Source organism: Mercurialis annua, linkage group LG6 (genome assembly GCF_937616625.2).
Source record: "Mercurialis annua linkage group LG6, ddMerAnnu1.2, whole genome shotgun sequence".
Classification (NCBI taxonomy): domain Eukaryota; kingdom Viridiplantae; phylum Streptophyta; class Magnoliopsida; order Malpighiales; family Euphorbiaceae; genus Mercurialis; species Mercurialis annua.
The window spans coordinates 35,398,742-35,414,589 of NC_065575.1; the positions used below are offsets into that span (position 1 = coordinate 35,398,742).

At 33.8% G+C, this 15,848-nt stretch overlaps 3 protein-coding genes across 3 annotated transcripts; all 3 read right to left on the minus strand.

Moving 5' to 3' along the window:
• Positions 1 to 5,436: 5,436 nt before the first annotated feature.
• Positions 5,437 to 10,032, minus strand: LOC126687801 (protein MAIN-LIKE 2-like). Its single transcript, XM_050382355.2, has 6 exons — positions 9,976 to 10,032; positions 9,518 to 9,570; positions 7,373 to 7,479; positions 6,872 to 7,285; positions 5,957 to 6,501; positions 5,437 to 5,871 (listed from the first exon to the last, which is right to left on the minus strand). Exons 1-6 carry the CDS (start codon positions 10,030 to 10,032, stop codon positions 5,437 to 5,439), a joined length of 1,611 nt encoding a protein of 536 aa, XP_050238312.2.
• LOC126688363 (uncharacterized) lies at positions 9,883 to 11,112 on the minus strand. The gene is made up of 2 exons (XM_050383028.2): positions 10,661 to 11,112; positions 9,883 to 10,582 (listed from the first exon to the last, which is right to left on the minus strand). The coding sequence occupies exons 1-2, from the start codon at positions 11,056 to 11,058 to the stop codon at positions 10,072 to 10,074; spliced, it is 909 nt and encodes a 302-aa protein (XP_050238985.1). The 5' UTR covers positions 11,059 to 11,112; the 3' UTR covers positions 9,883 to 10,071.
• Positions 11,113 to 11,125: 13 nt separating this feature from the next.
• LOC126688364 (uncharacterized) lies at positions 11,126 to 15,240 on the minus strand. The gene is made up of 2 exons (XM_050383029.2): positions 14,934 to 15,240; positions 11,126 to 12,259 (listed from the first exon to the last, which is right to left on the minus strand). The coding sequence occupies exon 2, from the start codon at positions 12,232 to 12,234 to the stop codon at positions 11,518 to 11,520; it is 717 nt and encodes a 238-aa protein (XP_050238986.1). The 5' UTR covers positions 12,235 to 12,259; positions 14,934 to 15,240; the 3' UTR covers positions 11,126 to 11,517.
• Positions 15,241 to 15,848: the final 608 nt, after the last annotated feature.

Genomic DNA, 15,848 nt, shown 5'->3' on the forward strand with positions numbered 1-15,848 from the left:
TTATGTCTAAGTATCAAAAAAGTCCAAATTAGCAAATTTGTATCATTTTTACCCAGAACTTGCCAAAATCGGATCAAATATCCCCCTCTGATATTTTTCCCACTCTCACTCAGAGAATGAAACACACTCTCCGGTTTTACATAGAAAAAAACTAAAAAGACCCTTTAATTTATTTTATTTTTCAAATTGACATTTAAACAATCACAATATATAATTATTTTTCTATAATATTAAAACTTTCAATGTCATATGAATTATTTTAAAAACATTAAAAGCTTTATTATATTATTTCCATTAAACACCTTTTCTTCGCACATCTTTTTCTTCTTCATTTCCAATCTCCTTTCTCCTCCATCTTCATTTCCAATTTCCTATCCCGTCCCAAACAAAGAAATTCGTGACGTAGATCTACCTCAATTCACCATTTCGAACTTTATACAGAAGGTTTTTCCGTACCAGCTTCTTCTACCTATACCGCAGTTGAAGCACCTAAAGGAGAATTTGGTGTCTTTCTGGTTAGTAATGGAAGCAATCGTCCCTACCGTCGTAAAATAAGAGCACCTGGCTCTGACCATTCACAAGGACTCGATTCTATGTGGGTTCGTACCTTGACGAGTTTCTTTCTCTGGGTATGAACCCAGACGAAAATATGCATCTAGGTTTATACCCAGACGCGGGTCCAAGTTTATACCCAGACGCGGGTCCAGGTTCATACGTAGACGAGTTTCTTCGTCTACGTATGAACCCAGATGAAGAATCTGGTCTGGTATGAACTCAGACGAAGAAACTCGTCCAAATTCATACCCAACGATCTTTTATGTTGTGGATGTATTTTTTGTCGATGGATTTTGTTCGTGGTTGAGTTTTCCGGCGTTGAATTCCACCGTTGGCGGAGTTTTTCGACGTTGAATTCTACCGGTGGCAGAGTTTTCTGGTGTTTTGTTAATTAGTGTTTAATTGAATTAAATTAATATTTTAATTGAATTTAGTTGGAGTTAAGTTATGATTAATTAAAAATTTAAAAAGGTTCCTAATTTAATTTAATTTAATTATTGATAAAAAGTACATAAAATTCCTAATTCAATTTGGTTTAATTAGAGGTTAATTATTTCTTAATTAGAGTAAATTAAAAAATCCTCTGTCTGAGGGCCTTTTGATCTGGTTTTGACTAGTTCAGAATAAAAAAATGATATATTTTATTAATTTGAACTTTTTTAATACTTCGACACAAGATAAGGAGTACAAAGATCCTTTGTTTGATGGAGATTTTTGGTTTAGAGGAAGATATCGTTCTTACGATGTGTAGGCCCATTTATTATTGAGAAAATTAGCCCATTATTCACGATTGAAGCCTAAAGTTGTAGGACAGTTAAAAGAGAAGAGAAGAGCCCAAAATAGTCTGGCAATAACTGATGGGCTTTGTAGACTTTGTAGTTGTTGTGCTGTGCTTTCTACTTCTACTTGTGCAGTAATGATATTGAAGATCGTTCTACATTAGGGGGAATTACAAAACAATCCAAAAATAGGAAAAAACTTTATAAAATTATGTACTTATAAAAAAGTTTAAATTTAATATTTAATTTTTTTTTAAAAATACATAATAGATTTTCAGTTTTTACGTACCGTATAGAGATGTATGAGAAATGTATTGATAATGTATCAAATATGTATAAAAAACGTATTATATTTGTTTAACTTTCAATTTTATTTTTTCTGGTGTGGCTAAACACGTGTATTTAAACGCTTTAAAGCACAATTTTTTTTTTACATTATAATATGAAATTTTAAAAATATAGAATTCAACTCCTAAAGTATATCACTTTAATTTATGGCCTAATGTCTTAAAAAAAACCCGACCTTTTAGCCCTTTTTCAATCATACCCTGACGTTGAAAATTTGTCAATTTTACCCTATTTTGCATTTTTGTATTTCAATTATACCCTGAAAAATTAAATTAACGTCTTTTGCGTTTGAAAATTTGTTTAAAACATTCTCCATGTCTCGCATATATTAACTGTATATTTTTAAAATTTATTTAAATTTAGTTAAATTAATTAAGAATTTAAATTAGTGTTAATTTGATTATGGTTTTTAGTTAGTTTTTAAAAATAAAGGACTTATTTGTACTTTTTTGAATAAAAAAGAATTTAATTTCATGTTTAGACTTAATTAATTGAATGATTTCATCATTTAAGTAAAAAAATTAACAAAAATTAAAATATTGGGGTACAATTGAAAACGGAAAATTTAAAAGTGGGTAAAATTGACAAATTTTCAACGTCAGGGTGGAATTGAAAAAAAAATTAAAGATGAGGGGTTTTTGAGTGATTAGGCCTTAATTTATTGCACTCTTTTACTAATTTAGTTTTCTATTGCACATCTAACCTTTTTTTTTTTGACAATATCTAACCTTTTATTTATCATTAATTTAACCTTTAAACACTACAATTATTTAATTTGAACCATATTGTATCCGAATGTGCAATCTAATAAGAAATCTCAGATCAAATTCAAAGCACACAAAATGAATTTATACATGTTGAAACAAAATTTAAAAATAAATTAAAATTATTTGCTTCAAATTTTAATTGAAGCTCTGATAAAATGATATTTTCTGTAAATTATTGATGGTAGTAGAAACTAAAAAGAAAAATAGTAAAAATAAATAAAAAATAATTTTTTTTAAAAGTTAATAAGATAATCTAACAAGGGTCCCAATTTTTTAGATGTAAGTATATTTTTTCATTTTAACAATGACATACGAAATTTATATAATTTTAAGACTAATTGGCTCAAAAACTATTCACCTTTATTATTTTTTGACTTAATTACTTAAAAACCACCCACCTTGAATTTTTTTTCGTTTATACCCTGACCTAGGAAAAAATTCATTTATACCCTGACGTATGTATTTATGTTTCACCTCTACCCCGAGGCACTAAATTAATCTCTTTTCATTAAAAAAAGTTTAAAATAGTTCTTCATTTTTAACCTAAGCTAATTATAGTTTAATTAAAAATTATTTTTTCTCTAAATGAAGGACTATTATAAACTTTTTTTTAAATGAAAAGAGGTTAATTTAGTGCCTCGGGGTAGAGGTGAAACATAAACACATACGTCAGGGTATAAATGAATTTTTTCCTAGGTCAGGGTATAAACGAAAAAAAAGTTCAAGGTGGGTGGTTTTTAAGTAATTAAGCCTTATTTTTTTCAATAGCCCACGACGTTATAATTTCGTCATCTGAATTCTATTTTATATTTTTAACTTTCAATTAGTGGACTTCAGTAAATTTATAGTAAAGATTATTTTTATAATTTAAATAATTTTTAATATTATGTATTTTGTTTAAACATAAAATTTAAAATGGAATAGAAAGTACTATCTTTATAAAAGTTTAGGGCTAATAATCACCCATGGCACCTCAACTTTAGGGGTACGGGCGCTAAACCCCCTGATGTTTAAAAACGGGCGCTAAACCCCCTAAACTTTGTGTCGGCGCTCACTAAACCCCTTTTGGACGAAAATACCCCCGGCGCCGTCTTTTGTTTGGCGGCTGTCTTTTAAAACAGAAAAAAAAAATTGACAGCACCAAGTGTCAGTTGACACGTCATCAAAAGACAAAAAAAAATAAAAATACCCAAAACACCCCTAAATATAATATCTGATAAAATAAAAAAACCCAACCACTCATTCAAAACCCAACCACCCATTCAAAACCAACCCATCACTGATCTAACCATCGCCGCCACCCGACCACCACCGGAAAATTTTCCGGTCATCTTCTCCGAGTGAATGATGACCGGAAAATTTTCCGGTCACCAAAATAAACGGATCGGCGGATCTGTTCCTCAAGAACAGATCCGCGACGGATCTGTTCTTGAGGAACAGATTCGGAAGATGGCCGGAAAAATTTTCCGGTCATCTTCAATAGAGAAGATGACCGGAAAATTTTCCGGTGGTGGTCGGGTGGTCGGGTGGGTGTGGTCCGGTCGGATGGGGATGGTCCGGTCGGGTGTTGGGTTCATCTTTTAATTTAGATTGGGTTGATTTATTTATTTTGTCTTTTTCTAAATTAAATTGAGGGTATTTTAGGTGTTTGAAATTTTTAAGGTATATTTCTGACGTGTCAGATGATATGACAATGTCAGAATTTTTTTTTTAAAATGTCAGTTGACTGAAAAAACGGCGCCAGGGGTATTTTGGTCATATTTCGTCCAAAAGGGGTTTAGTGAGCGCCGACACAAAGCTTAGGGGGTTTAGCGCCCGTTTTTAAACATCAGGGGGTTTAGCGCCCGTACCCCTAAAGTTGAGGTGCCATGGGTGATTATTAGCCAAAGTTTAGGGGCAATTCGTATAATTAAAAAAGGAAAAGAAAAAAAAAGGATGGGATGGCCTTAGATTAAGTCGAATGAGAGATAAGAAGTTATGAACTGTTTTCTTATTAATTAAGTGATAATTTGCCATCAACTTGTAAGCAATGATCATTAACATATAAATTAATTTTATGAGTAAATTAATCATGAATTTATTAATTATATTTTATTTTAATAATTTGTCTCCAGAATTTGTCAGATAATTATTCTCTAAATTGGCAATTTACCCCTCAATTGATGAGCTAGTTTTTCAAAATAGAATGAATTATTTATAATTATTGAATTTGTGCAAATTTGTTTATAAAATTAATTTATATATTAATAGTTTATTTTTTATAAATTGAAAGAGTAAATTGCTATTTAATTTTTTTTTCATGTAGTACTATTTTGGTTTAAGCATGCCTTCTTTTAGGGTTTTGCTATTCGCCGCCCTTTTTACTTAGCACCGCACAGGCGAAAGACATTTTTACCCCTTTAGCAAAATTTCAAAAAAAAAAGTTCTCTCAACTCATTCGAACACACTCGAACAACTACGTAAAAAGTCGAGTAAAATGACGGATAACGAGTATAATTCGTCGGGAAACGAGTACCGACAGTCGGAAACAAGTTTTCCCGGCTTTTCCGAGGTAAAAAATAGTTTTTTTAAATTTTTATTTAAAATTTGTGAAGGGGGACGATTGCATTTCACGTCCTCTCCAGAGGAGGGGACGCCAGAGTTTGCCGTCCTCTCCAGAGGAGAGGACGTGAAATGCAACGTCCTCTCCTCTAGAGGGGACGCCCAAAATAGAGTGGACGCCGAGCCGGGAAAACTTACAACATATACTAACAGCACTCAGTCAGCACTGCGCCAAGCGGCAATGACTCTCTCCAAAGTAGTGCTGGCCTCCTCCGTCTCAGTCTCCAACTCCGGAATGCCGTCAAATTCGCAGTGCTGTCTATGTTGGGCGGTAATCGTGCTGACTTTTTGGATGAAATGCTCGAACTCGGTGGTCACCAGCGTCATCCACTGTAATACCATAAATAGACAAGTAAATTCAATATGTTAAATATATGTAATATTCACTAAATTATAAAATGAAAACTTACATAATCGTTGTTGCTGCGGGGAGGATGTCGTCGTGGAAGATCTCTGCCAGGAAGGATACGGGGGTGCGAATGGCGCTCGAACCAGTCCAGGTACACTGGATGGCATCCTCCAGCAATAACGTGGGCTTCCTCAAATCCCATTAACGGCAGCTTGTACATGACCGGAAAAGCGTTCCACATGTCAACCGCAATCGTCACACTCATGTCCACAGAGTACTTGAGTGACTTCCAGGACCTAACAGCCCCTATTGGCCGACAAATTGGCACAGGTACAGTCTGCACATAACCCAGCTGTCGCAGCACCCTAGACGGCATGTACGGCTCGACAATGTCCCGGTACGCTATCCAGCCATAATATGCAGTGTGCTCTACGCTGGCAGCAGGCTCGCCGCCAAAAGGGAGCCATGTGATCTGTTAAAAAATTACAAAACAAAAATTAAAATATAGCGATCGTAATAAAATAAAATTTAACTAATAAATTAACAAATTTACATACCTCCTCAGCAGTCAGCGTGTCCAAACGAGCTCGCAAGGACCGAAGTCGGGTGGCTGAGCAATCTGACGCAGTAGCACTCCAGCTAGAAGCTCGAGGAAGATGAGACTCGATCAACAGCCGCTCTCGCTGGGGCCGGAAGCATGGAAAGTACTCATAAATCCATGTCTGCAGCAGTGTCAGACACCCAGTCAAACCGGAGCAGTCTCCTCTCGATGAGATTCCAAGCTGCCGATAGAGATAAGCTAGTGTAGCTGATCCCCAGGAAACTGTACTCGTATCTGTGACTCCTTCCCGCACCTCCCATATGGTTGCAGGTCTAATCCGATGGCCACTCTTGTCAGTGAATAGAGTGCAACCTAACGTCAACCAGATCCAGGCTATTGCCTCCACCTCTGCAGTACGGCCATGCCTACATAAGCTGATGATCGACTCAATCAGCACACCTCCCTGGGCAAAATGCTTGCTCGTCTTACTCACCAGATCCTCTGGTGAAATACCTAAAATCTGTACGCAGTAAGCCATCAGCTGAGCCTTATTCGGCTGACCTAAAAACATAATTTCGCAATTTAAATTAATATCAAGCAATAGGTACAGTAAATTTCTAGAAAAAATTGGGCAGCACTTCCCCTAAAAATGAGCATCACCCATTTTTCAGGGAAGTCCTGCAAAGAAATTACAATTGGCAAACCAAAACACAATCCACATTAAACAACTAATTTGTCTAAATATTTTATTAAATAACCTAAAACGATTAACTTATCCTAAATAACATTAAATTTACCTAACATAATAATGAGACGTAATTAAAGAATTATTAAACCTAATAAATTACAAAATCTCAAATTAAATATTTTAATAATAAATTTTAATTTTAACGCAAAATTTAAATGTAAAAAATATAACAGAATATCGCACCTGAAACCATAGCCCCAGCAACTGGAATCCGAAGAATATGCCACACGTCATGTAATGTGATGGTCATCTCCCCGAATGGCATGTGAAAAGAGTTTGTATCTGGCTGCCATCGCTCCACAAATGCAGAAAGGAGCGGGATATCCAGATGATCAAACATGATAAACGGGAGATGTGATATCTCAGTCCCGTCTATCAGCACCTTAACCTCCTCTGAGGCCGTCTCATACCACTGTCTCAGCTTCTTCAGAGCTCCATGTCTAGTCTGACACTTCAGCACGCCTCTGTCCGCCCCATCCCATAGCCGAGAAGCGACATGCCCGAGAAAACTAGGAATAACAGTGTCATCCTCGGGTCCACCAGGTACTGGACCAGTAACGGTCCACACGTCAACCTCTTCAGGTCGTCTGTTCGACCCTGAAAGTAACATTAAACATAATTAAATTACATTTAATTTTTTTAACAATATTATTAAATTAATTATAATCATTTAATTATATTTACCTGATGACGAGTCGCCAACGAACCGACCACCTGCACCCTTTTTCCGTTTAGAAATGTAAATTTTTTCACTTGCCTCGTCCTCTGAGCTCTCAAAATCATCAGACTCTCTAAGATCCTCAACAGAAATGCGGACGTCATCGGGAGACAGTGGCGTAGCCAGAAATTAAATCTAAGAGGGGCAAAATGTAATATTTTTATAAGTAATATGTAAAATTTAAAATTTATTAAAATTAAGGGGGTCAATATATTATATTTGTTAGGTAACTAATATAAATAAAAATTAACTTTACATAGGAAATTTTATTTTTTGGAAAAATAAGAGGGGCAAATGCCCCTCTTATGGTACATGTGGCTCCGCCACTGTCGGGAGAAGTATGCGCTTGTTTCTTCCGTCGAGCCGAGGCAGAGACTTTACGCGTCGTAACGTGACGGGCTCCTGATCCCCCTAATTCTGGGGCCAAAAACGTCTTCCTCCTACGCTTTCCGCCCTGCAATTATAATAATTTAAATTATAGAAATAATATATATTAAATTAAATAAATTTCTAGAATTATTTAATTTATTTCAAATAATTATTTATTTTATTGTTTTTTATTTTAAAAAAACAATAATTAGATTTAAATTTTTATTTTTTTTTTAAAAAAATTTCCAATTTTTTTAAATCCCGGAACGGGCGTCCGGCGTCCCCTCCGGAAGAGGGGACGCCGGACGCCCACGTCCCCTCCGGAAGGGGGACGCCGTTTCCGGCGTCCCCTCTTCCGGAAGGGACGAACAGCGTCCCCTCCGGAAGGGGGACGCCGAAAACGGCGTCCCCCCTTCCGGAGGGGACGTGGGCCGTCCGCTGTCCCCTCCGTCCCCTCTTCCGGAGGGGTCCGGAGGGGACGTGAAATCCCAACGTCTCTTTTTTTAATTGTTTTTTTTAAAAAAAAAATCGAAATTAATAAAAAAAAAATTTACCGGAGGTTGTCGATTTCTATCTCGTTCCGAATCCGACATTTTCGTAAAATATGAATTTGTGAAAAGTTGAATGAGTTGAGAGGATTTAGGTTTTTTTTATGAATTGGTTTTCTATTGAAAAAGTGAAAAGGGCAAATATGTAATGTGGCTGTGCGGTACTAAGTAAAAAGGGGCGGTGTTTAGCAATCCAGTTCTTTTACATAGAAAATGACAAAAATACCTTCTTTCTTCACTTTTGACTTTCTTTTCCATTTAAAAGATTTAAGGGATGGGGTGGCTGTGTGGTGGTTGAATTAGTTTTGTGTACGTTTCTATTGACAAATCATTTCCATAATTCCATCTTTATGTTGCATTAAACATGCTCTACCCATTTGCTTAAGCTAAATCCATGCTAATTATTGGTTAAGACAAGAAAATCAGACAAGACAATAACAGAATTAAAAAATCTAATGCGGGAAAAATTCTTAGGTAGACTCAGTACACCACATCATCCGTAGACTAAACCTATCACATTATGACACGTCATTAAAATAATGGCACTATCGTAAATTACTATTCAAAAGTGTAAATAAGTAATAAAAAAAATTACAATAGTGCCATTATTTTAATGACATGTCATAATATGATAGGTTAGTTCACGGATGACGTGGTAGACTGAGTCTACCTAAGAATTTCTCCTAATGCAGACATTGGATATGAAGCTTCCCTTGTAAGTTACAAATAAACATAGTCATTCCAATTCCATGAGTAGAAAATTTTGATTCTATTTCCTCCTTACATACTGAACCTTAGCGGAATCACTCACAAATAAAACCGTGCATCTGATTGTTCTAATTGGCGTCGGTCGAAAACATAATTTTTTTTAAATCCTAATCCTAATTTCCTACTTAATTGATATAAAAATTATCAATTTAATTTTTTCCGACTATACAACTAGCTATCGTCAAGTCAAAATGGATTTTAAGGAAGTTATAATTTTGTTTTGTGAGATTGAGGAAGATTGAAGAAGCAAAGATTGAAGAAGCAAGACGGGTTTCAGAAATCTTGAGGTTACATTGTCGTGCATCCGGTCAAGAGATCAACCTAACAAAATCATCTATCTTATTCGGTCGAAATACTACATCGGAGGCAAGGATTTTGATGGCGAGAGAGTTAAACGTACAGAATAATGGGGGTCAAAATAAGTACCTGGGTTTACCGACACTAATCAGTAAATCGAAGACAGCGACGTTCAAAGAAATCTGCCATAAAGTTAGACAGAGGGTGGCCAACTGGAAAGGGAGCTTACTCTCCTACTATGATGCACGGAAACGGAAACGGGAAACGGAAACGATACGAAACGGAAACGGGGAAACGATATTTTCCAAAAATAAAGGACACGAAACGTGGGGGAAACGTGTAAATATTAAAAATATAGGGGTATTTTTATAAATTTTAAGTTTTCATATATACATAAAAATAAATTTTATATAAGGCATTTTTAATAAAATTATATAAAAACTACTATATATTAAAAAGAAAAAATTATATAAATAATTCAATCTAACTCAACCAATATAACACGAAAAATATAAAAAGATAAAAAAATTATTCTAGAATAATAAATAAATTTGATACTAAATTAAAAAAAATCACAATTCTTCAACGTTGTTGTTCTTCTCCTTCTCCATATTATTGAAATTTGCATCATCATGAATCACCATTGCTTCTAACTCCGGTTCATCTAAGGATAGATTTGCGAATTAAAGGACACCCACATCTTCCATACTTCCAAATTCATCTCCACCAACATCCCATATTTTTGTTATCTCATCGTTATACACTGAAGAATTTCTTGATAAAAGACGAAGATTGTTGTGAATAAAAACTAGATCTTCAGCACGTTTTGGATTTAACTTATTTCTTATAACTGGATGGATAAAAGAATAAGTACTCCAATTCCTTTCACTACAAGAGGAAGATGTAGGTTGCCCGAGAACTTTAAAAGCTAACCTTTGAAGAAGTGGAGCATGTGAACCATAACTTGCCCACAATTTTATAGGTTCCATATTAGATCTACTACCAATAGAATCCGGATCTCCAAAAGGCCCACTCTTAAGAGAAAAATTAGCAAATTCATCAATTGCAATGGTACGATCTTCTTCACTTGAGAATAGTCTCTTAAAGCCTTTGACCCTTTCAACAGAGACTTCTGCATCCATATGAGGGGGCGTCCTATTTTGTCCTTCTTTAAGCCATTTGTCGCAATAATATCTTTTAAAAAATAAATTTAGTAAAGAATTAAAATAATAATTCAAAATTAAAATAAAATAAAAGAATTAGAATACTAACTTTGGATTCAAAGAATGAGCTAAACAATGAAGCGGAGTGTTACTCTTTGCCCAACGATCAACAAGAATGCTATGAACGACTAAATAGAAAGAAGAAGAATCCGTCGGTTGAATATTTTCATGCTCATGAATCAACATTTTCACCTTTTGGATCATCGAATCCCACATTTCATAAACCAAATGAAGACATGGTTTATTGGTGTCACATACTCGAATCATCTTATAAATTGGTCCAGTAAAAGAAATAATATAATTAAGCTTCACCCACCAATTTTCATCTAAAATTAGATCTCGAACAAATCTCGCTTTACCTTGATCATCAGCCCGATATTGCATCCATTGCTCACTCAAAACCATTAATTCAAGAGCATGCCTTATAAGTTTGATTCTTTTAAGCATCACAACAATAGAAGCAAATCAGGTATCAGCAACTGAAAGCAACTTCAAAGAACTAAATCGCATAGCTAGCCTCATTGAATGAGTCATGATGAAGTTCTTGATTTGTAAAGCATCTCCATGAATTATAGTTATCCAATGACATTCGTCATAGACGTCTATATTATTTTCAACATTCTTGGCTGCACATATATTTTTCAAAGCAAGATTGAGAGTATGGACTACACATGGAGTCCAGTATATATGTGGATACACACCTTCAATGATTTCTCCAGCAGCTTTGCAATTTCTCGCATTGTCAGTAATAATTTGAACCACAGATTGATGGCCAATCTCATTAATAACTTCCTTAAGCAAATCAGCAATAAAATGTTTATCCTTCACTTCACTAGAGCAATCCACAGCTTTGATAAACATAGGACCAGAGTCACTAACCACTATCACTGTAATCAAAGGCCTTCTTTATGGATCACTCCATCCATCACTCACAATACTAACCCCCTTTTCTCCCCAAGTGCTTTTAATGGGTTCCAATAACCTTTCCACGTGTATTTTCTCTTGTAGTAATAAAGTAGTCCTCAATTTGTTATATCCAGGTGGCACATATCCTCCCAATGAATGATTAGCAGCAAATGCATAAGAGCTAACAAAATAAGGGTTTTTAGCAAAATTGAAAGGCAGACCCCCGGTATAAAACATTCTTGCTATTTCAGCATCTAATTGATCTCTATGTTGCATATCAAAAGATTTAACAAGGTCAGATTCTTGGATTCTTCTTCTTTTTAAAGCTTCCAAACTACTAGATTGGTTCGTGGAAGAAGGACCCATTATTGTACTAATAACCGGTAAAGGAACTCGTTTAGGTTGAGAATTTAAACTTCTTGTTGTGGCTTCTTCATCTGCTTTTCTCATTTCAGAAAGATCATCAATTTTCACTTTTTTACAAGTACCAATTCCTTTTCCGCTAAGTTTTAATAAATGACCTTTTACTCTAGTATAAGTCCCTTGTTTTTGTTCACCACAAAAATTACATATCCACTTCCAATTTCCCCCTCCTTCACCTGTTTTTTCAATTTTTGTCACATATCTCCACAATGGCGTATTATCCTCATCGTGACTAGTTTGTGTGGATGACACGCCTTGACTAGAGCTAGACGTTTGATTTTGCGAAGAATCCATGCAAAAATAATAATTCAACACAAACCTGCAACAAAAAGATTGTTAGGATATATTAATTGATATATTTAATTTTTTATTTACTTTAAATTATTAACTAGTAGATTTAATTTAACAGATTTTAAAAATCATAAATTAATAATATATGTTTTGCATTAAAATCAAATCATGCATGTATGTTTAATTTTTTATTTACTTTAAATTTTTAACTAATAGAATTAATAGATTTTAAAAATCATTAAACTAATAATTTATATATTCCATTAAAATTAAATCCTGCATGTCACAAGTGTTTTAATATAATAAAGCCTACTATTAATGTTCAATAAATAAAAGGGCTTTTTTCATAAACAACCAACATTTATCATATTATTACTTTTATACGGACACACATTTTCATTATCAAAACTACCATACATTCTGTAAATTATAACTTTTATACGGACATATATATACCCCTCTTCTCAAACCAACCCTCAAAAACAAAATTATTTTCTCTCTCATCATTATCAGTTTCTCTCATCTCTCTCAACTCATTTCTCTAATCTCTCTCAGATCTCACAAACTCCTCTCAAACTCTCTCAGATCTGCTGTCCTCATTCATTTTTCTCAACGTCGCCGTCCAACATAGCTACAAGCTTTGTCCGTATTGTTATTCTTTTCACCATTGTTGGAGCTGAAGATCCGCATAAGATTCCGGCGAGGAAAAGCATTGTTTTTGATATTATAAAATGACTTTTTGTTGTTGTTCTTACGTTATTTCTTGTTATCGTTTTTCTATTTTGATTTCAGATCTAATTCATTATTCTTCTTCTTCTTTTCTTTAGATCTACATTTTCTTTTCTTTTTTTTTACTGTTTTTATATATTCATGATTAATGTATAAAGATTATCTTTTCATATTATGTAAAACAATTTTGTGAGTTTATCGAATAAAATTCGGTTATTTCTGTATTTTTTATGTTTTTGGTTGTATTTCTGTATTTTTTATATTCTGCAATACGATTTGTTGATGATGGTTGATTGCTGAATTATTGTTATGTTTCAGTATTGTTGATTTTATGTTGATTATATGTTAATATTATGTTTATAATCAATTGAATTTTTTCTTGATTTTAACATTGGCAAATAGAATAATATTGTCCGTAAAATAAACTAAAAAAACAAAAATTAAATTGAAAAATATATATAGTTATTATAATATTACAGTGTTGATTTTAGCATTGCTGAAAAATATAAATAACGATGTTAAATTATTATAATAGTACAGTGTTGATTTTATGTTGGTATTATGTTGATTTTAACATTGTCGAAGAAAACGATATTGTCGATGAAATACACTAAAATAATGAAAATTAAATTAAAACAGAAAAAATGATACGTTAATTTTTGATTGATTACTAAATTATTGTAATGTTGATATTTTTGTTAATGTTAATATCAACATAACATCAACACAATATCAACACAAGATCAACATTGTAACATTATAATAATTCAATATCATTATTGTCCTTTTCACCAATGTTAAAATCAACAAAATATTAACCGAAAATCAACACAATTTCAACGTTGTAACATTACAATAATTCAACATCTTTATTTGTCTTCTTTCCCAATGCTAACACATCATTATCTAGACTCAGTTAAATTTTTATTTTTTTTAGTTTATTTTACGGACATCATTATCTTATTTATCAATGTTAAAATCAATAAATATCAACTGATTATCAACATAAAATTAACATAAAATCAACAACACTGAAACATTACAATAGTTTTATCAATCTACCATCATCAACAAATCGTGCTGCAGAATTGAAAAAATGGAGAAATATAACCAAACATAGTAAAATTGCAGAAATAACATATTTTCATTCCATAAAATCATAAAATTATTTTATGTACATGAAAATTAGTATTACATTCCTTAAAGATAATCTTTACACATATTTAATGGTAAAAATATTATTGTGACTTAAAAACAGTTAATAAAACAATTTCTAGATCTGTAACTGAAAAAGAAGAAGTAGAAGAACGGTGAATCTTTTTGTCTTAAAATCTGATCATATGCCTTTAAAAAACTTTTTAAAATCGTTAAAAACTTATGATATCTATTCTTCCTTCCGACAATAAACTCCGATTCAGATCTGAAAAAGAAAACACAAAAATAAGAGAACGGCGGCGGCACAACGAAGGCGGCAGTGGAGCGGCACTGAGACTTGATGAAGAGCGACGACTATCAGAAAAAGAAATCGTGGGGAGAAGAAGAAAAGAAATCGCTACTTTCAGAGAAAAACGAGAAAGAAACCGCCAATATCAGAGTTTAAAAAGAAGCTCGTAAAAAAGATAAGAATTTAAAAATTTAGGTCAATAAAGTAATAAAAGGCTGTATGAAAAGTAAAGAAAAATTTTGGCCCGTATAAAAGTTATTGGGCTAAGAAATCTCGTAAAACATATAAAAAGCCCTAAATAAAATAAAGTAAAGCCCAACCCATGTTATTAACCCATATTTATCCCTTAGTTCTTCTTCTACATGCAGCATGTTTCGCAACTTACAGAGACAAACTAGAGAAAATAAATTCTAAAATCCAATCTTTATAGTTTCTATGAAAACCATCAATTTTCTTTCAATCCGTTAACTACACAATTCAATCTTCAATTAATTTCAGAAAAAACGCATATAAATCTCAAATTTCTTACCTTTACGAGTCGCCGGAGCGCGCCGAATTATGTTCAACCGTGCAATTCAGACGTGCAGAGCAGCAATAGAAGAAGATTTAAAGGTTTATGAGAAGGAATTATGAAGTTATTGCTGAATCAAGTAGTGTATATATAGGAATTTGTTGTACAGAAATCAGAGTTTCTAAAGGAAACAAACTCTATTTTTCCATAATTGCAGAAACGGCCCCAATACGTATGGGACACGTTTTGTGCCGGTGTCCCCTAAGTTTCCGTTTCTGAAACGGATGGAAACGCAGAAACGTGAGTTGATCAACGTTTTCGTGCATCATAGCTCTCCTATAATGGACGGGAAGTACTAATAAAAAGTATTGCGACGACTGTACCAGTTTTTTCAATGTCTTGTTTCATGTTACCGAAGAGTATTCATAAGGAGATAAACAAAATTATCTCTAATTTTTGGTGGGGCCAGAAGAATGGGGAACGGAAATTACACTGGATATCTTGGAGACGGATGTGTTTATCTAAACAGGAAGGTGGGTTAGGTTTCAGAGATTTGGATAGGTTTAATCTAGCGCTCTTGGAAAAACAAGGTTGGCGACTAATCTCGCAGCCTAATTCGCTAATATCAAGGGTTCTAAAGGGTAAATACTATCCTTTCGACTCCTTCTTTAATGCCAATCACCATTCAAATGAATCATGGGCATGGAAAAGTATTCTGAAGGGTAGAGAAGTTCTCAATCTTGGTGCTAGATGGCAAGTTAGATCCGGCAACGATGTCTCAATCCGCGACGACCCCTGGCTTCCTCGTAACGATACTTTTGCTGTGACCTCTACTGTCAACATCCCTCCCCACATTCACACAGTTGCTGATCTCATGGAAGAAACCCACGTACCTGGAACACCACACTAGTTCAGGAAGTCTTTAATACAACA